A 20,875-nucleotide genomic window follows, 5' to 3' on the forward strand; every position below is an offset into this window, starting at 1 on the left:
CCAATGTAATGCGGTTGCGGTGGGTTAGAAAAAGGGCGGTGTCGATCTCCAAGTATCGAGAGAATGACTGCGGTCGTGCCCGGACGTCTTCCGCACGTGGACATTGTCGTATCTGTGGTCGGAGAACAAGGATGTGGGGGCGGACGTTTGATGGTCTGGAGATGAAATGATAGCATGCATGGGGTCAATTGACGGTATATTTTATCTTCACGCACCAGACCTGCAAACTAGATAATTTTCTAAAGTTTTTTGTCACGCTCGATGATAGTTTGATATATCATTTGTAAACCTTATTTCGTATGAATTTACAGCTTCCTACCCCCCCGAGTTAGGAATAGTAATACGTTTTTATCTTGTCTGTTGAGCTATATTTTTGGGTAGTCTTTTCGCCTTCAGGAAACTCGATTTGGTGATTATCAATTGTTGTTTTGCCCCGCCTTGAGTGATGTTTATAATACAAATGAAACGAGAGATAGGGACGCAAGTTGTCCATTGAAAAACCACGTGAATGGAAGCGTGTTTGTGTGGAGGGGAAACGTAGTCCTCAACTTGCATCGGAATTTAATTAGTGGTGCGTTATGCGACAAAAAAATTAATTATTCTAGCCTAATTATCCGAAGAAGCTACCTGCTCAGTTACAAGCTAGCGTGTACCAAATAACCAAGCTAGGGCTACTTGATAATCACGTCTCTCTCTCTCTCTCTCTCTCTCTCTCTCTCGTTCTCCTCTCTCTCTATGTTCTTAAAGTGGTAAAGAAATTACAAAGGATTGCGTGGTCATATACGATTCCTTTAAGCCATGAAGAGACAAAGTTCATAGTTTAGAGCACAAACACATACATTTGGATATTAAAAAATCCATGAAACATTCTATAAGTCTTATGAATTGATTAAATTTGGACTTTTAACCTATGCACGTAATTTTGATCGAGAGCAGTTTGCTCATAATTTGTGGAATTTGAATATGAGACGTCTAATCCTCGAACTAAATTTCCTATAGTTAAACCAATCCGGGATTGACAAAGTCAAGTTTTTGTTTACACATCCCATTTTTTGGGAAGCATTTCATATATGCGAAACTAATTATAGCCGAAACTTGAATGACACTGATGAAAGCAAGAGAAGGTTCCAAATAATTCGATTTAAACATCCGCAAGTTGTCTATATTGATTTCACGCAAGAACATTATCCAATGCAACACCGGCATAAACTCGTCCTCGTCCTCTCCGCACCTATTCTCTTCGTCTGATGCGACTCTACAAGCATAGAAAGCTTAAAAAACACAAACTCATCCCTCAGTGGCAAGAAGTGACCCGCACGTTGTACCTTGTTGAATCGACAACACAAGAGGGGAGACCAACTAATGACCTAGTTACTAGGTTCACTTTGATTGATCATGTCTCTTCTAGTGATTGGATTTGCAAATGTGGTTGGTTGAAGAGGATAGTGAGAGACCGTCGATATGGGAGAAATTGCATATGATTTAAAATGAATGAACCAAAAATATCTTCATTGGTCATGAATATGCTTAGACATGAAAGACATGAATCATTGTTCAAAATCAAATATTTTCAATTGGCTATTTATTTCAAGCAAATGAGTAACCGATGAGTAACCATTTTTAGGCAAGTAATTTTTTAAATTATTAATTTTTAATGAAACAAATGGAGTCTAAATATGCAATAAGGAGAACAACAGTGACTCATATTTACGTGATTGGACAATGTGCCTGCAGTTGTTTCACTGGACGTTTGATTTCCCAGTAAAAGGAGAGATCACAGCAAAGAGACCAAGATCTTGAGAGGAAACGGAGGGGGCTTTCAAGGATTTTGTAGGATCAAAATTTTTAACACCCTCACCAAGAACAAGAATTCTCTTTCTCTCACTCTTTCCACCACCAGCGCCCCCCTTCTTCTTTCATCTTCTTCTGATATTTCCCATTGCTATGATCTCTCCTTTCACAGAGGTTCTCCTGCAACTAACCTTTGCTTGCTCTAACGCTTTGTTCATATAACAGCACACGTTCTTTATGTTCACGGGAATGGAGCAGGAAGAACACTGTAGTAGTCACTATTGCCAGTCAAATTTATTCTCCAATTGTTCCACAGAAGCAAGCCAAGTGTTTGGTATGAAATTAGTGTCTGCTATATATTTTAAACTTTCGTGTAGAAAATCCTTTCGCCCTCTTAAAACTTATATCTTTCCCTCTGGCTAGAACTCTAAGTCCATCACTAGGATTTGGAGAGTTTTTTAGGTCACACTACAGAGGCTGACAATTTCATATATTAACTGGTAGAATAAGGCCGTTGATTTCGAAAGGATAAAAAAAAGGTGGTAAATGATAAAAAAGAAAAGGGGTTTCTTTTTGTAGGAGATAAGAGAAGTTTGTGACTGGATAAAAATCAAATAACCATTGGTAGCTAACTAAAATAAGAGTTGATAACGCAAATCTATTATAGAGCTGGTAATCACTCTAATTGAGGATGGCTTATTTTAACAATAGTTGGGTGTATTTGAATAGTTGGAATGTAAGTCAAATAAAAGTGACAATTCAACAGAAAAATTTGGCAAATTAATAGAAAACAAATTAGCATTAGTATGCAAGTCAAATGAGAGTTGGTACCTCAAAGTTAATTAGTAACTTAATTGGAAAAAAATTAGTAACTCACAAATAAAAATTGATAAAAATAAAAATTGATATATATATATTTATATTACATGGTGAAATTTAATCCTTGATAAGGAGTGTAAATAAAAGGTGATAAACAATAGGACAAATTTTTTGTTTGTGTGAAGTAAGGGAAGTCGGTATGTCAAAAACAATTGAAATAGATATTAAGAAAATAAGAATTTGTAATGCAAAACTATTTGATAACTTAATCTGAGAAAATTTTTTAATCACTCTAAGTGTTATTGATAATTTTAAAAAGAAGCTGGTAAATGAAAAGAAAAAAATTTAAGTAAGGCAAATAAATGTGGTAACTAGTAGAAAAGTTGGTAAATGAAAAAAAAAATCTAAATAAACATTGGTAAACAACTCGAATGAGACTTGGTAAAGTAGACTAATAACAGAAAATCTAGTAAGTTACACAAATAAAGGCCAGTAGGTTCGCATAAAAAGTTGATATATTTCAAGTGTCTGCAAGACAGACAAAAATAAATAAATTTGTAAGCAACAAAAGTTGATAATTGGAAAAATCAAATAAAAATTGACAAGTAACTCATATGAGAATTGGTAACCTCAAGCAAGATGGTAAATTGATCGGTAAAGTGTGGGTAATCATTCAAACGAATGATTAGGGAAATTAGATTACCATTTGGAGAAGCATAAGTTTTGCGTAGGAAACTGGCTTTTTCCTTGTTCTTTTTCCATTCTATCCTCCTTCTATGTAAAAGCACAGCAGCATTGAATGCGATGAGTTAAAAAATATGGATTAGAATCTTTCGGATAAGTTGATAAGTCTAACTAAAAGCTTTCGAGTTGACAACTAAAACACGAAACCAAGGAGTGAATTCGTAGATGTTTGCTAGAAAATGGTAAAAAATGTGCATGTTACTTGGCCAAAAAGCAGAGAAATTATGGGAAGCTCGATGCTCTTGCCCACGTTGAGGGATGGGAGATCAGATTTTATCTTCTACACAATCCCTTCCTGAGACACTTCACGCAACGTCCACTCTGCTACATCATTCCCACATTTAACACGCCTCGAATTCTGGTCCGGACCGATCATATGTTAATCTCAGTTTCCTGAGAAACACATCATGAGAAGTTAGGCAAATTTTGTTTCTGACATGTTACAAATTTCATCCATTTTTGGTAATGCGCTTCTTCTATATATGGAGCCAGAGCTGTGCACACTCCTTCCAGTTGATCGAACTTCTGTTGCGGGAGAGAAAATCATGGGTCAGCGGCATTGCTGGGTGATGTTGTTGTTCTTGACATTGTTCTTTTGGTGTGTGATGGTGACTCGTGAAGAAATGCCTCGAGCCGAGGCAGACCAAGGGTTGTGCCTCGGGGATTTTGACTATGGCAACGTGCTCGGCAAGGCCATTCTGTTCTTCGAAGGCCAGCGCTCGGGGAAGTTGCCGAGGCCAGCGAGTCAAATGGAGGGGAGACTCTGCACTATTGGACGGCAGCCCTGAGAATGTGATGCTTCCTGAATCATTGTTTATATCCGACACGTCAATTACTCTTCATCTGCATGAAAGATCCTCAGTTCCTGTCTTATAGTTCATTATTGTTGAGATAGAGCATCGTCCTACGTTGCTGACAATCATAATAGATATAAAATTTCCTTATCATTAACTCAAAAAACTTGTCCTTCAAATTAGAGACATGATGGTGCTTTTTTGGCAGGTTAACTTGGTTGGAGGATACTACGATGCGGGCGACAACGTCAAGTTTGGTTGGCCGATGGCATTTGCTGTCACCCTGTTGAGTTGGACTGCTACAGAGAACCGAAGGGAGATCTCGGCGACCAACCAGCTTCGGTATTTGCGAAGTGCGATCAAATGGGGGACCGACTTCCTATTACAAGCTCACACTTCGCCTACCACACTATATACGCAGGTCCGGTGCTTTTCCGTTCTACAACATCAAATATATATAGCATGCTAAATTGGTTTACCGTCTGAATTAGGACTTGTCCATCTATTCTCACCGATCTCGATCATTGTGAGAGTCATTGTAACGTGGTTTAATGTTGCACGTCACTTTCACAGGTGGGAGATGGGAACTTGGATCACCAATGCTGGGAACGCCCCGAAGACATGGACACGGCAAGGACGCTCTATAAGATCACCTCTAGTTCGCCAGGAACCGAAGCGGCAGCTGAAGCGGCTGCTGCTCTTTCTGCAGCTTCAATTGTTTTTAAATCGGTCAACTCCAACTACTCCAGACTGCTTCTGAGTAAATCGAAATCTGTGAGGGCCGAAAATCCATGTTCATCCATTGAGAAATATAAATACCTCTTACCTCATAAGTCATAATGTCACTCTAAGGCCTGAACACTGTCACTGTTTCAGCTATTTGAATTGGCAGACAAGTACAGAGGATCTTACCAGGGCTCGTGCCCTTTCTACTGCTCTTACTCAGGCTACCAGGTAAATCCTACAAAATCTTTTTTTTCCTGAAATTATTGAGTAAGATTGAATTCTTGCAGGATGAGCTTCTATGGGCTAGTGTTTGGTTATACAAGGCAAGTGGAGACAGCAACTACTTGAACTATGTATTGAGCAACCAGGGATGGAGCCAGGCGGTTTCCGAATTCAGCTGGGACAACAAATTCGCTGGTGCACAAATGCTCTTGGCCGAGGTAACATCCTTCATCAGTCAATTAAAAAATTATTACCTTCTCCCGGAGTGGAAATTATCCACTTATCGAGCTACTCTGATCAGGAGTTCCACCGTGGCAAGAGCAATTTGGCCAAGTTCAACAATGACGCCGTATCGTTTGTGTGTGCCTTGATGCCTGGAAGTAGCTCTGTCCAGATCAAGACGACGCCCGGTACACTCTTTTGGATTTCCTAGTCCGTCAGGATTTTCAAATTTTCATTCTGGTGACGGTTAGCTCTCAGGGAAAGAGAGTGAATAGTGCGGATATATCTTGTTTGTAGGTGGTCTGCTGTATACTCGGGACAGTTCGAATCTGCAGTATGCGATGAGCGCATCGATGGTGCTCCTGATACACTCGAAGACGTTGAGAGAGGCTCACGTCGATGGAGTCCAATGCGGGTCTGCACATTTCTCTGCCTCCCAAATCAGAGAATTCGCGAAATCACAGGTTAAACGCAATGATACCTCCTTGGACAAAGACAGAGATCCTAAGTCATTTTACACCTAACAAGATTATTTGAACAGAAGATGCCATCGAATCGGGAAACCAAGCAGGCGATGGATCAATGCGTTTTGTGAACTTCGAAATACAAATCTAGTTTAATCCTATAGTTGAAGACAAATGAGAATACACTCAGTCACCGCAAATTAAGAACATAGGAAACACTTTTGTGATCACGGTATGTGAATGTTTTCTCAGGTGGACTACATCCTGGGGAAGAATCCTATGAACATGTCATACATGGTGGGCTGGGGCTCCAGATACCCGAGGCGGCTGCACCACCGCGGTGCGTCAATCCCGTCCATTCACGTCCACCCTGCCAAGGTGGGCTGCAACGACGGTCTCGCCACGTACTATTCATCGACCAATCCGAACCCGAACACCCATGTGGGGGCGATCGTGGGCGGGCCCGACTCGAACGACCGGTTTGGTGATTTAAGATCGGACTACTCACACTCGGAGCCCGCGACGTACATGAACGCGGCCTTTGTTGGGGCGGCTGCTGCTTTGGTTCCTAGAACCTAAGAAGAGTTCATTGTAATAAAGACAGAAACATGCATTCACTCAAAAATCGAGTGCTCTAAGTGAGAACGACTCCAAAGAACAGCGGGATCACCCCGAATGAAATTTACCTTAAAATCATAGATATTATTACTGCTAAGACTTTGGTACCATTGAATGAAAGCACAGAAATCATGTGACATAATTTACTGAAACAAAGGCATTTTCATATTATCTTTAAATTTGTGTAGACTATAGAGTAATCTTCACGTTCGTAATTGATTCACAGAAATCATCCACCCGCTTGCGGATGGTTCATACACCGTCGTTGCATGAAAGATTTTCTCAAAAATATAGGTTAACATAAATTGAATCCTAGTCAAAAGAGCTTGTTGAATAAACTATAATGTCTCTTTAAAAGATTGATTTTGTTTATATGTATAGACTACCGGGGGACCTTGGAATACCGGCCGGTTGATTTGGCCGAAGGTGGTAGCCAAGAGGGTGTTTACACCCGATGGGGGTTGTTCCTAGTAATCCCCTAGAGGGGCACCTAACATGATTGTGTTCCTTACTTTTATTTGTTGGTACCCGCAAGCCTCACCCTCCTTTATTGGAAGTGAATATTTTTCTTCTCCAGGGAATATCAACGATTTCACATTAAAGAGGAGCAAATGTTGGCAACTCCTCACTTCAAATCATTCCAAATAAGGCTCGTGTGAGATGGATCGCTTAGTCACACTAGGTTCTTTCTGGAGAGTCAATAAATGTGTGAAATAATCAATTATATGTTGCGTTCAACAAAATTGCCGCATGAAAACTCCATTCGTTAACGGCATAAAAAAAAAAGAAGAGGACAACGACTTTTTAGGAATGGGGGAAAAGGAAAAGAAATCTGGAAAAGAACCCTAATGAACTTTTGGTCCATTTTGACTTTATCGTTGCTTATCCTACTTTTATACTCTCTCTTTTTTCTTTGCCATCCTTTTCCAATTTATTCAGTAGGGAAGAGGATGGGGGCGGTGCTTTGGTCATCCAGGTTGACAAAAACGCTTCGAAACGTGCACAAGTTGATCGCATAATGCATAAAAAAATAAAATTTATGTCTAGGTCTCTCTCAATTATTGTAACACATGTGTGGGCATGACGTTGCGTGATCCTTGTAGACATTAAACTGCGAAATACATCTTTCAATCTTGATTATATCTCAGGGAATTCGGACATATTCATGTTAAGATTAAGTTCCCATTGAGAATTTGCGAAAAAAGACCAGGTTTAAGTAGCATCCGACATTATCTATGCTCATCACTTTGTAATTTGGGTAATTAGCTGATGCTTCGCTGATCAAGACCTAACCGATCCTTTGCTTAAACTCCCTAATTAGAGCAGTCTTTTCCGGTAAGCCAAAATTGATAATGCTATCGAACGTTATCTTCCATGCACGTCATCTTTACAATTGAGAAGCAAACTTGAAAAAACTATAAGCAAACTTGAAAAAACTATCATCATTTAGACAAAAAGTATTACAAGATGTCATCGATTAATCTCGTTCTGTCAAGAGAGTTCTTCGTTTAGTGCTTCTTTCGATGGTGATTTTAGCTGTAGCCAGCGACGCCAGGATCCATAACCATGTCGTTCAATTCCTCAAACCCCATGAACATTTCATCGCTGAAGAACATCGTTGGGACGGTGTTATTCTCGTCACTCCCGCTCGATAACCCACTCTCGTTGCTGGACAGTTGCCGCTTGTCTTCTTCTGAATGAGTCACGACGGGCGGAGGAGTCACTGGAGACCGAGTAGCGGTCGAGCTCGGAGAGTCGCACGGGCCGTTGGCTAGAGGCGCGTGCCGGTTGCCTTTAGCTATGGCAGGTTGCTTTGCTTTAGGGGAAGCGAACTTGTTCCTGGTGCTGCCGGCGAGCGCGTTCCGGCGAGTCGGGTGGGTGTGGTTGTGCTCGCCGGTGTAGGTCACGACAAAGACCCTGGGATCAGAGCTGCTCCGCTCGACTAGTTTCCTTGCCAAACAACCCTTTGAGCTGCTGCACCTGTAGTAGCTCCTGGATGCACAATTTTTCCAACCCAAGCAACACATCCGGTTAGGTCAACTGAAATCATGTGTGCCGAGAGAAACAAATGAATATGTAGCCTAAAAAACTAGTGAAACTGAGATTAATTTAAACACAGCCATTCAGTCTGCGGATCTAACAAGATCCGCTTATGACCGTACACTCGAGCCACTGCAAATTCGGTTTCAGCATAAAGAGAGAACGAAATTATGAGATAATCTGCCAAGTTTTAATCATGTAACTACGACATGCCATGCCTACAAGAATTAAACTATCCGTATGGTGTACACAAGCACTCGAATCGCCTTTTTCTTCGCAAAACATATGCGCACGAGCATGCTGCTGATACTGGGTGCTAAATGATGAAACCTGATACCAAGAACCAGCTTCTATCAGATGAATGAGTTCACTCGTAATTCTTCAGCAAAAGATAAGGAGATTTTTATTTTTGTATTGCAGTGCAAATCGAAGCTCAAGCGGTATCTTTTCCAAGTGTCTACAAAAAAAAATAAAAAAATCCAGGAATAACTTCATCGATCAAGGGAGGGGGAGAGAGAGAGGACCGACCTAGGATGGGGCGAACCCTTGATCGGTTTCTGGCCGTACTTGCGCCAAGCCCACATGTCCGACGACACCCCATCGGCCGCCGTCACATGGTGCACCTCCCTCTTCTGCTGATTCTTCCTAATCGTTCAATTAAACCAAATCAATCTCATTGATAAACATCAATTCACAAACCAATCCTCATAATCAAGAACTACTTCTCTTACCTCCTCCTTTGTTTAGTTTCTTCATAGTGAACCACCTGGCTCGTTGTCGAAGCATCGGTCAAGGGCTCTTCTTCCTTCAGCTTATTCTCAGCCTCTTCAATCACTTCTTCGGATATCAACCCCGCATCGCGAACGGCCTCTGGTTCTGGATAGAATGGCTTGTAGAGCTGCTCCAAATCATCCAAGAGCGCTGACGTCTCGGCAAAGTCGGAAAACCCGCCGAAGAGAATCTCTTCTTGTCGCAGGTCGGCATCAGACTGCCACGACATCCAGTCCATGATATCGTAAGAACTCTCGCCAACGCCGCACCCCCGGACAACCGCCTGCAGATCCCAATCATCGACGCGCACGGAATTCATCTCTCTGTAGGAGATTAATTTTCTCCCGAAAAGAAAGAAAGTATCAAAGGGTGATAAAAAAGGTGAGGCAGGAGGTAGTTTATATATTGGGAGAGATTCGGGTCACGAGTTCAAAAGTTGCGAGCTTGAAGTCTTCAGTTTCGCCTCAAATCCATTTCTTGGATCCATATTCCGGGTTTGACTTTGTTCAAAAAGTCAGACGACCTTTAAACAATGGGACTGTGCACACATGATAGAAGAGGCATTGAACGGAGGAACGCGTGAATCAGCAGATGATGCAGCAGTCGTTCTTATATACAAGTTGCACAAGACAGCGGGACCTTCTTTTGGATCCATTGCAGCTAAAGTTTTATTCTCTATCTTTTCATTGCATTTCACTTTCGCGGACGACTTTGAACTTTTTACGTTTAAAAAATGCTCCAGTTTTTTGCCTTTCGTGGACTATTTTACAAGTCGGTTGTGGACTCGGGAAATCGGGAAGATCTTGCTTGAAAACTTCTCTGCCTTTCTTTTCGGGTCAGTCCACAATAGGGGAAGAAAAAAAGAATAAATGAAAAATCTTGGAAATTTCCAGCTTAGAGTCATACAATTTTTCATAAATTAAGTAATCACAACACCACATTCTTAAATATTTAATGGGATATAAGAGTGGTTTCGTTAAATATGTCAAACTTAATGGTTGTCATATGGAGAGAGTCAAAGGGAAAAATAAACAAAAAAAAGAAAATAAACACACATGCAGAGTTACTAGTGGGATTGCTGCGAATTTTAATTGGAATTCTTGCATGCGACGCGACCGTATCCATAAATAAATAATTTGTTTATCCAGCGGTGTGGTTGCAAACGCGATTTGCGATGTCGATCCAAAAAGGCTTTGCTTGAGACAGTCCGACACCTTTGACATCACGCACACGTAAATGCTGAGGTTTCTTCCTTATAATTCTCTAACGTTTGCGACGCGGCGGAACTGACTGGCAAAAAAATTTCACAATTTGCAAAAGCTTGCACACAAGCGCAAAGGATTGTCTGAAAGGCCAACCCTCAAGAGAAATCTTTTTTACTCAATTTTTTGGATAATGGGTCGAAAGTTGTCTGCATATTTTGAACATAACAAGCAAATTCTAACACAAACCTAAGAATTTAGGGAATCAATTCTAAGCGTAAGGACAGAAATCTGAAAACGATAATAAATAGCAAGAGGTGGAACAAAATGCAGCAGCTTGGAGTTAAAATAGAAAAAAGTGATTCTAAACCTACGAAAACGGCTGGCAAAAAAAAAAAAAACCTACGAAAACGGAGGATTTTGAGGCCCAAAATGAAAACCCTAAAGGGTATCCCAACTCTGAAAAGACCTCAAATGACTCGGGATGGGGATGGCCAAAGTCAATAGATAGAGAGGGAGGTCGGGCTTGTGGGGATAGGGATGGAGGCTCGACTAGTTGCAGCATTGTTGCGTTGAATGAGTATAGATTTAACGCTGAAATTACTACGAACACCATCGAAATTGGTGATGGAGTATTTATTCATTAAAACTTTAAAATTTAGAATTAGATCGGAGAGAAAAACGTCCGAATATAAAATCGAGAGGACAAAACTCCTAGATGTAAAACTAATTTGGGAGAGTAAGGAAAGAACTTAAAGAAATAAAAGGGAAAACAATTAATAGGGGAGGAAGAGATTTAGGTCAAGTCCCTCTCTACCACGGTGGGAGAGACGAAGAAAGGTTCCGAGGAAAGGAGAGAGGGGGTTGGGACGTATCCAATGGATCCTTTGAAAATGCATTACTTTGCAAATTATTTACCATACACCAAGTGATGGAGGGAAGGGGGAATCCCACCCCCTCCTCCACGTCGGGATACTAAGCTTCATGTCAATTATTCTATGGGGTTTGACCATTCCAGTTTCAAAAATAGATAGAGAAATGGTACCAACAAAATTTTGTATTTTTGTAATTCTCTTTTCTTTCTTTTTGGCTTACTAATTAGTAATTAAAATACTCCTTCATAAATACAAACCAAAGTTAGACGCGAAGATACTTTTTATTTTCAATTTCCGCCCCCGCATTGGTCTTATATAACGTTTCCTATCACATTTTGATTGATTCTAATCTTGTGAATATATAACCTCATTTTTTTAATTATCAGTTAATTAATTAAGCCATTCCTAGTTGATCCAATCATTGATAAAAAAGGACAATTAAAAGTCAATTGTGCTAAAATTTCTTGCCTTAAATTGAATTTCTAACTCCATCACTGCATTCCCTAGCCACGACCTAAAAACGAGTTCCTCATGGATTAGTCTCTATGTTACTTGAGCAGATTAATTACCTAAGTTTTTTGACAGCGTGATGTGGCACTAGAACTAAAAGAGAAAAGTTCTAAAAAAGTCCTAAACCTATTACATTAGTACCAATTCAATCATAAACTTTTAAATTATACCAATTCAGTCCTAAGCATTTTTACATCGGTACCAATTCATTTCATCCAGCCAATTTTGGCTTGCCAGCGCTGACGTGGACATCGGCCGACGACCGGACGCTCGCTGGCCACCGCCAGAACAGTCCAAGGAGGAAGAAGGAAGAAAAGAAAAGGAAAAAGAAAAGAAAAAGGAAAAAAATCAAAAAAATATTAAAAAATTGCCACGTCAGCGTTCGGTCACCAACCGATATCCACGTCAGCGCCAGCATGCCAAAATTGGCCGGATGAACTGAATTGGTACCAATGTAAAAAGTTTTAGGACTGAATTGGTCCAATTGAAAAGTTTATGACTGAATTGATACTAATGCAATAGGTTTATGACTTTTTTGGTACTTTTCCCAAACTAAAATCCTTGCAGGACAAGCCCGACCATTTCAAATGAAAAAGCCAGAGATTATATTGTCTTTGTGCTTATTTCAGTTCACCCCGAAAAAGAAGAAAGTGGGTCGATTTCTTTGAACATCCTTAACAAGTCAAAACCTTAAAAGGAAAAACAAATGATTGAAGAGGGTTGAAGATTGTCTCCGTCTATGATTTGTGAAGCCATTTCTGGTTGCGAACCAACTATGCGCTGAAAAGATTGACCAGACAATCCGGATTCAAAAGTCTAGTAGATAGAGGCAGTGTCTTTTCAGATTTGAGTTCACACTAAAGTTTATGATCTTGAAATTAATTAAATCACAAGTTATGTCGTCCCCATAAAGTGAGACACCGCCTATGTTCTTGCACCGGCGCTGTTTTGCCCTATAGGCCTAGATTTCCAGGCCATGCCCGGAGATATCTTGCGTCAACCTTCACCATTTTCTTGATCCAATCGTGAGAAACAAGACCATACAAACGGACGTTAGAAGATTTAACCAGGCCCTCGAAAGATTCTGATGAGCTAATTCGCTGTCACGATGGAATGCGACCGGTGTTAATGATCGAACGAGGGAACTTCAGCTCAGATTGAACCGCGTATGGTCGAAAGAAACAGAGAGGATCTTACTCACGCCCACCTATGCAGGAGCAATAACCCAACAACCCACCAAGTTCTTTAAAAGGCTAAGAAAATCACAATTTTTCTTTTCAGAGCGGCGGTCATTCAATGGGCGGTCCCCCTCTTCTCCCTTTCCCACGCGCAACTTGGCCGTAGCTTTTAGCTTCGAGGCTCGTCCGACTCCTCCAAAGTCACGATAGGTTCAAAAGCCAAGTTGTCTTCATCTTACGTATGATAAAGATTAAACAAAGGGAAGCGGAGAAAAAGTCCACCGCAAGCGTGTATGGAGGGGATAGTTGAACCGCCTCCGCGGGGACGCTGGAATCTCGCCCGGATTCAAGAAAAGCGGCTCGGAATTATTCCCCAGCTTCAACCCTAAATGAGCACCTTTGCGTAAGGAAAGAAGACAGTACTAAAAAACAAAGATATTGCCCATGTCCACAGTTTAGGTAACGAGAGAGATTGGCCCTGGCACGCATGAGGTATAGAGTGCCAATCTTTACTATATTTCACCTATTCAGGTGCGCAAGCGACAAGGTGATCAGCATGTTTCACCAACCCTAGTGCCGGCCTGAACATCCTCTTCAATGATGGAGAGAATGAGAAGGAATTGCTGGAATTTATTTTGACGAATAAGATCCTATAGTATTTGAGTAATAGCAAAGAAGATCAATATCAGAACGTCCATCGTTTTTGCGCAGTGATTAGTCGGACAAGGCATAGAAGAAAGGGCTTATTGACCCGCCAACTAACAGGTCCATCGAAACTCTGCGGTTTTGTCGATGTGAGCCGGTTAACAAAGTCAACGATCCAATGAACCATCCATCGCACTATCTCCATCCGGCGTACAACAGCATGCGCGAACATCATCCATGAACGTCTTTTCAGCCGTTACAAATAGATTCACGAATCCTCCATACGGTTGAGGGGCACGAAGGAAAAACAAGGGGAAGTAATGGGTGCACATGACCCTAAACCCAAGGGAAAGTAAATTGAGAAGGGATATAGCTGGGTCCAGTATGGGGCACTCTCCCATCTCTTTCATGATCTTTGCGCAATATCTATACATACTCCTCCCTTTTCCTATTAGCCATCATGATGTAGATAGTGATTTTAGATCTTTGGGCCATGTGTTGGGGAATAATATTAGAGTGGAGCCTGCTATTCCTAGCTAGAGTGAGATTTTAGAAAGATCTACTCATGAAAAACAGTGAATGCTGGAAAGATATTGATTGTGAAATTGGATTGGTGGTGGAGTGGTGGGGGGAAGGGGGTGGGGCGCGGCGTGTGTTGCATGGCATGGACCCAAAACTCTAGTTTTGTAGGTTAGTCAACAACTTGGAGGATTGGGGGGAGCTTCTCTAGTTTGTTTAGTTATGTGTGAAAAGCAAATATTGTTCGTGAACTTTGTTGGGTCCTCTCTACAAGAGAGAATTGATATGAAAACAGCCTGATGAAAAGATCTAATTATACAATCCAATGACCCGATGATGTGCACTTACCACATCTATTCACCCCCTGCGACTTGGGTTGCAAGGATCTCAACACTCTACTAAAAGCGGGTAAATATTGTCAGGTATATCACTGATCAAATGGTGATTAAGTATAGACGGTCTATGTCAAAAGACGTACGATTAGATGTGATGGCTTATGAGGTCGGATGAACATGTTCTAAAGGGAAATATATTGACAATCAATCTCACAGCTTGATGGCTTATGAGGTCAGATGGAACATATTCTAAATGGAAATATATTAACAATCAATCTCAGGGCATCTCTAAGTTCACTTGAGTATATTCGTCATTAATTAGCGCTTGTGTTGTGTGGACACTTCATTCATCATTTGAATCAAACGGATTCCGATATTAGGAGCTCCCACATATATCATCCTCTCAAACCCCAGATGAACCTAATGAGTTGGGAATGAGTTCTATATGTGAGTAGAATTTACTCTCTCTCTCTCTTCCACGCGCAAACAAGGGGGGCTCCATTGCCCTCCGTCGACTAAAGGTCATTTGGACAAAGGATGTCGACAGCATCACAAAAGAGAGGAGCTCGGGTACGATACAAATGGGTTAATGGGAGAGTAGGAAAAGAGTGGAGAGATCAGTCCCCCATGAAAAAACTGAAAAGACTCATTCCCATTCCAGTAGTCATTTTCACCCGAAAAGAAAATAAGTTGCTAGTTCCAGTTTTGCACTGTGTCAGCTTCCACTGAGGACTAGCGAAAGCAGAAGCAGAGTATGACATCCTCGTTTGGCATTCCCAAGAATCAGTCACCGTATCAATAATGCTAGTGTCAAATTACAATGATAGATGTCTTCCAAAATGTGCCAAAACAAACAAATCCTCCTCTCAAAAAACTACAACACCCAACTCTTTCCAAACTCTTACTACTCAATGATCGCCTCAGGTGCATCGTCAATCCGAGCATCTCAACGCCACACCTCTAAAAGAGACACTAGAAAAAATATATTTTGTTTATACTTTAGCATGATAAGGAAAAAGAGAACAATATATCTTGTACCAGCTGACCAGGCAAAAAGCTAGTGATTGTACAGCCGCCTGGAAACCCTTTCTCTCCTCTAAAACTCAGCTGCAATGTACAAATCGGTGCACGCAACTAAATCTCTACCAAAACTTTTTAGCGTTTCCTGGACACAAGGCTCACCCTCTTCCCCTCCACAGAGAATTTCCCACTGCTTCCCAGCTGCAGCAACAAACCGAAACTTGTTCAAACTTGCTCAAAGACCAACTCACAAGTTGTGGCAAAGCAGTAGTCCCATAAGAAATCAGACAGAAGCATCACCAAGACAAATTTTAAATTTATCGTGAGGGTGACGAGTTTACTCTCATGGCATAATCAAGTAATCAATGTTGGACTATTTTTAGGAATTCCTGCAAGAATAGGTTAGAAGGGTAGCTAGAAAGCCCATGTTACAAAATCTCCAAGAGGTAATAGATACCTTTTCTTTCAATTGAGCAATGGCATCTTTCTTGGAAGAAAAGTTGGAAAAAGCAGAAGATGACTGTTCCTCGACAAGGACTTTCAGCTTCTTTAACTTGAGTGAATTCCCAGGGACCTAGACCACATCAACATGATAATTAATAAACCATATATTGTGACCTTAAAAGTTAAAAACCTATCCTAATTTAGGAAGACTTGCCTGATGAAGAAGTTGCTTACACAACTTTTTCAGATTCAATTTTTGCTTGCTGGCCTTACCCCTCTCTAGCATATCATCACATTTTCGCTTTAATGAACCTGTATTTGAGGTATCATCATCACTACTGTCATCAAATGACGTCTTTTTCCCTTGAAAATAGCAGCCAGCCACTTTCTTGGGCCTGTCCTTAATCCCAAGTCCTTGCTTTCCAGAAGTTGCCTTGTCCTGAGACAATCATATATTAATGATGATAAATCAATGATTAGCTCCACCCAACAAAACCCATGCCAAAATTTGTTGACATTAACTTAAGATCCATATTTATACTCTGCACTACTCAAATATAACATTCTTCACTCATATAGTACAGATGATAAAACAAAGTATCACTTGAAGTATCAGGGGTACACTAACAATCCAGGACCCAGAAAAGGTATCAAATGCGTTGCATCTTCTACAAATAACACCAATCCCAAATTTCATGACGAAACAAGTAGGAATCAATTTTTATGTATATATAAAGTATTGGACTATGTAAATTTAATGGACTAAGTTCATCTAGAAAAACAAAAAAAATGGCCAAAAAACCATACAGCCAGGAGCTTGGCAAGATACAAAATCACGTACCTGGACTAGCTTGTAGAGATTCTCTTGATCCTCTTCAAAAAAAGCAGTTCTTTCATAACTTTTCCCAGCGTCCTTGCTGCCAACTATTTTCTTTCGACTAGATCGTGCTCCAAGAAATCCTCCAGAGACAAAACCGTATTTGGAGCCCCACCACTCTGGCAAATTCTCATCTGGCTTTCCTGTAAAAAGAAGCTAATGTCATAACCATGGAAGCAAGTTTAGGCCACAATATGGAATCACTTTCCTTTCTCTAAAGCAAAACCACCATGTGCATATTAAGAAAAAAAAAGGCAGGAAAGCTGTTGCAACTATTCAAAGGCTAGAGAGCATTAACATTTAGGGGGCATAAGTCAGGGACTGATCATCCAACAGTTAAGATTGATGACAAAGTAGATATTCTCATCAGAAATGAGTCTGATAAAGACAAGACAGAAGTACCAATAACTAGTTGGCTAAGGAACAGATATGCTAGACAAGTGCCAGGCAATTAGCATAACTAATGCAGGATGCTATGTCCCAAAAATATCACCAAAAAATCAGGGTCAAAAGGTAATTCTAATAACACTATCGATTATTTTTAGTTGATACAGTTTCTTCTATTCTCTAGGCCGAACATTATAGTAATGAAGAACTGCAACAGAAAAGAGTGAGATGCAGGTGATCATTTTGCATTTGGTGGTTTAGTGCTTGCATGCGCATAAGACAAATGCCACAGCCGTAACTGAAACTTAAGCCTTTTAATCAAGTTGGGCAGTCCTAACATGCTTTGAACAGTGATAAGATGATGCCTCTCAAGCCTAGCCTTTTCAAGATTTAATTTGGTCTCCTACATCAAAAAAGACCATTAATTGTTCCAAGAAAAATACCTTCAGTGGTAAGGACAGGGCTTTCGGATGCATCAATGAGATAACCTTCCTCGATGGGATCCAGATCTTCTTGTGGCAACTCCTCTACCTTTTTCACCTGTGTAAATATTACCGAGTAGATGAGGAAATAGAGAACTCATATAACAAGTACAGCTACATCCAACCGAGAACCAAAAAATACTGAAGGAAGGGTTTCTTGTTCTTGAATCTGAGGCAGCACATGTAGATCCCTCCTCTAACAAAAGTACCATTATGAACATCAAAATATGGGTAATAAACAGACAACCAAATCTTAAATAGAACACATTGACTGTGTCAATATTTATTGACTAAAAGACTTAAAGTAATTCCCCACCCAGTAAGTATTTTCCATTTATTATAGCCATACTTGTAATTATTTGTAAGTTGACTAAAAAAACTAACATTCACTGACAGGATTGGAAAGATGGCAAAATATGAAGAAATAGATATGCCTAGATATTTTATTCTATGAATAAAGGATCTAATTGATAGAGAAAGCACTGTGAAGATCAATTAGTGAGGTTTTGGGTAGCTATCATGCCTTTTTCTGACGAATCATATAGTCCTACGATTTCATCGACCGATAAGCTTCTCAAAAAAATAGTAATTACTATTGAAATGATATTTTCTATTCACTCATGGGATCCGGGCGGTCCCAGGGGGACCCCCACGGCTCCTCTGTTCTCGAGAATACCTTTCATTCCTATCCTAATCCTTTCTTTCTAGCACCCCCTACTCCCTAGAAAGCCTTCCCCGCCTTCTTCTCCTCTCTCACGCAAAGCTGCTCAGCTATGTCACCCATCCGGTTTTGGTTGTTAGTGCCTTTCCTTCACAAAGCAATGCATCTCGTCTCTCCTTTCTCAAATTGCTCAACTTCCTCTACTCTACTCTACTTCACTTCCGCTTTGGGGCGGTTGCAGCAGGCACCAAAGCATGGGTGTTTTGTATCCATTGAGTAAAGACGGGTTGTAATTGTATAGCGGTATCGGAAAACATATCTTGGGGTCGCCCTAAAGCACTCATGGTATCATTATGAAATAGCAAACATTCTCTAGAATTTCTCTCAGATTTGAACCCATAGCTGATGATAGAATTAGAATAGATATTTTTCTGTTTCCTACTCACACAAGCCCATATCCTTGCTTTTCAATCAATCTCTAATTCTAATCTTCCTCCCCAATCTGATATTATGGTCCTGGTATAGACCGAAATTCCATTATGGTCCAATTCTGACCAGTAATAGATACTGGGACTTTGCAATATTTGATTGATCGCAATTCTGTACTCACAGCCTTTGTCCAAAAAAAAAAAAAAAAAATTATAAAAAGTTTGTTCTTGATTAGAAGGAGCCTCCTCCTAAAAGGTGCTTGTCCTTGGTTGCACACAGGGACTCAAACGCATGGCAATTAATTGAACCTCATGAACAATTCATGATAACAAATCAAGAAACATTAGATAAAAGGGACAGCTTTGGCTTTCAACGTACAAGAATTCCCTCAAGATCTTGTGATGAATAAGCATGGACAAGCTTCCCCCTTTCTCTCTTCTTATACCTATTTATCAAGATACAGCAGAATAGCCAAAATTACTAAAAAGAGAGTTCACTTCATATGCACAAAAAATAGAGACACTGCAGAGCAATTCTGCAGTATTGTAAATGCTACACACCTTCCCCTTGCTCGAGTAGCCTTAGGCACTGGGGCCTGAGCATCATTAGAGTCATTTTTATCATCTTCCACTTCAGTTCTCTTCTCAGTAGCTGCCAGGAAAAAGTTAACACAGAACTTTGACTAACTTGCATTGCTTCTCAAATCGAGTCCCAAAAAACAATCCAGCGAAACAAACGCAACACAAATTTATGCCATATATTTATAAAGCATAGTTATTGAGCATAAATTCATACATTAAGGTCGTCTTATCTTACCTTCATCACTGGGTTTCGCTGCTTGCTGCAAACCATCACGCAAGAGCACAAAATCCAATTAGAAACATCAAAAACAAATACTAAACACCGCAGGAAGCAGGACACAAATGGCACGCATGAAAAGGCAGGAAAATTGCATTACCACTTTCAATCTCTGGAGAATGCTATCGAACTGAGCCGTGTCGAACGCCCATTCATTCGGCTTCTCAAGACCAACCCCTATCGAGGTCAACCAACGAGCACACCACCCACACACACACACACACAAACAAAATAAGAACAACAACAAGAGAAAACCCCGATCGCCATCAACCAAAAGCGAAATGGAACACGGAGAATCAGGCCCAAACCTATAGTGTCCTGCTTGTTCTTGACCTTGACGTAGCCTTTGATCCCTTGCTTGTCCTTGCCAAGACCTTCTCCCTCTTCCCACCCCTATCAACACCGCGCCGAACAATCAAAAACCCACCACGGAAAACATCCCAAAATAACCAAAAAATCCCTCCTTTACGACTCCCAAAGCCTCAAATACATTCATACGCAAGGAAAAGATCACAAAAAACCGCGCTTTCGCGCGCACACACAAGCACACGGCGTACCATTTGCTTCATGAGGCGAAAGGCGGGGGACTGGCGAGCGACGCCGACGTAGCAGAGAGGAGCTTCCGGCGCCGCCATGGTTTCTCCTCCGCCTCCCTGCTTCGGCGGATGATCCAGAGCCGTCTCTCTGCCGGCGGGGATGGATGCTTTCGAGTCCGCAGGATGTTTGGAGACAGGGTTCCCTCCACCTAACCTAGGAGAAGGAGGGTGAATTTCGCATGCGGTGGAGCGTATCGCTGCTCGGTGGGCGTGCGGTCACGACCGGTCGAGATTCGATCCGGGATATTTATATCGGCACCGAAACTCGGTCCGAGTGTACACGTGTTTCCGGCAGATTTAGTTGACGTCGTTGCGCGTTCATTGGAAATTCCGAGTTCCCACCTTTTCTTTTTGACGTTTTTCTTTTTTCCCTATATTTGAGTTAAGACTTTACTACTACAACAGTTTTTGGATACCATAAAAATTTCAAATTCTTAAAAAGTAAAGCTCATAAAATTTATAATTATCTGTAATTTAATTTTTTATAATTTAGAATTGATTGTTATTCTCATAATAAATCAAAGATTCTCACACAATAAATTACCTTTTTTTTTTTCATTATGCTTAAATTATTACATTCATACCAAATTAATTTTCATTTTATAAAAAAATTCAAATAATTTATCCGTGACACATTTATCTGAAG

The 20,875-nt window shown here is 40.7% G+C and overlaps 3 protein-coding genes across 3 annotated transcripts; 1 reads left to right on the forward strand and 2 right to left on the reverse strand.

Moving 5' to 3' along the window:
• Positions 1 to 3,959: 3,959 nt before the first annotated feature.
• On the forward strand, positions 3,960 to 6,361 carry LOC104443117 (endoglucanase). The gene is given in 9 exon segments (XM_010056470.2): positions 3,960 to 4,090; positions 4,092 to 4,146; positions 4,357 to 4,569; positions 4,722 to 4,922; positions 5,025 to 5,102; positions 5,162 to 5,314; positions 5,398 to 5,506; positions 5,616 to 5,782; positions 6,035 to 6,361. Coding segments are annotated over 9 exon segments (1,434 nt in total).
• Positions 6,362 to 7,735: 1,374 nt separating this feature from the next.
• LOC104441713 (WRKY transcription factor 22) lies at positions 7,736 to 9,788 on the reverse strand. Its single transcript, XM_010054907.3, has 3 exons — positions 9,172 to 9,788; positions 8,969 to 9,085; positions 7,736 to 8,392 (listed from the first exon to the last, which is right to left on the reverse strand). The coding sequence occupies exons 1-3, from the start codon at positions 9,528 to 9,530 to the stop codon at positions 7,933 to 7,935; spliced, it is 936 nt and encodes a 311-aa protein (XP_010053209.1). The 5' UTR covers positions 9,531 to 9,788; the 3' UTR covers positions 7,736 to 7,932.
• Positions 9,789 to 15,225: 5,437 nt separating this feature from the next.
• Positions 15,226 to 20,368, reverse strand: LOC104430606 (hypothetical protein). The gene is made up of 11 exons (XM_010043359.2): positions 20,191 to 20,368; positions 19,942 to 20,026; positions 19,734 to 19,810; positions 19,592 to 19,616; positions 19,336 to 19,426; positions 19,154 to 19,220; positions 17,647 to 17,743; positions 16,781 to 16,959; positions 16,154 to 16,378; positions 15,953 to 16,069; positions 15,226 to 15,696 (listed from the first exon to the last, which is right to left on the reverse strand). Exons 1-11 carry the CDS (start codon positions 20,266 to 20,268, stop codon positions 15,631 to 15,633), a joined length of 1,107 nt encoding a protein of 368 aa, XP_010041661.2. The 5' UTR covers positions 20,269 to 20,368; the 3' UTR covers positions 15,226 to 15,630.
• Positions 20,369 to 20,875: the final 507 nt, after the last annotated feature.

This window comes from Eucalyptus grandis, chromosome 4 (genome assembly GCF_016545825.1).
Source record: "Eucalyptus grandis isolate ANBG69807.140 chromosome 4, ASM1654582v1, whole genome shotgun sequence".
Classification (NCBI taxonomy): Eukaryota; Viridiplantae; Streptophyta; class Magnoliopsida; order Myrtales; family Myrtaceae; genus Eucalyptus; species Eucalyptus grandis.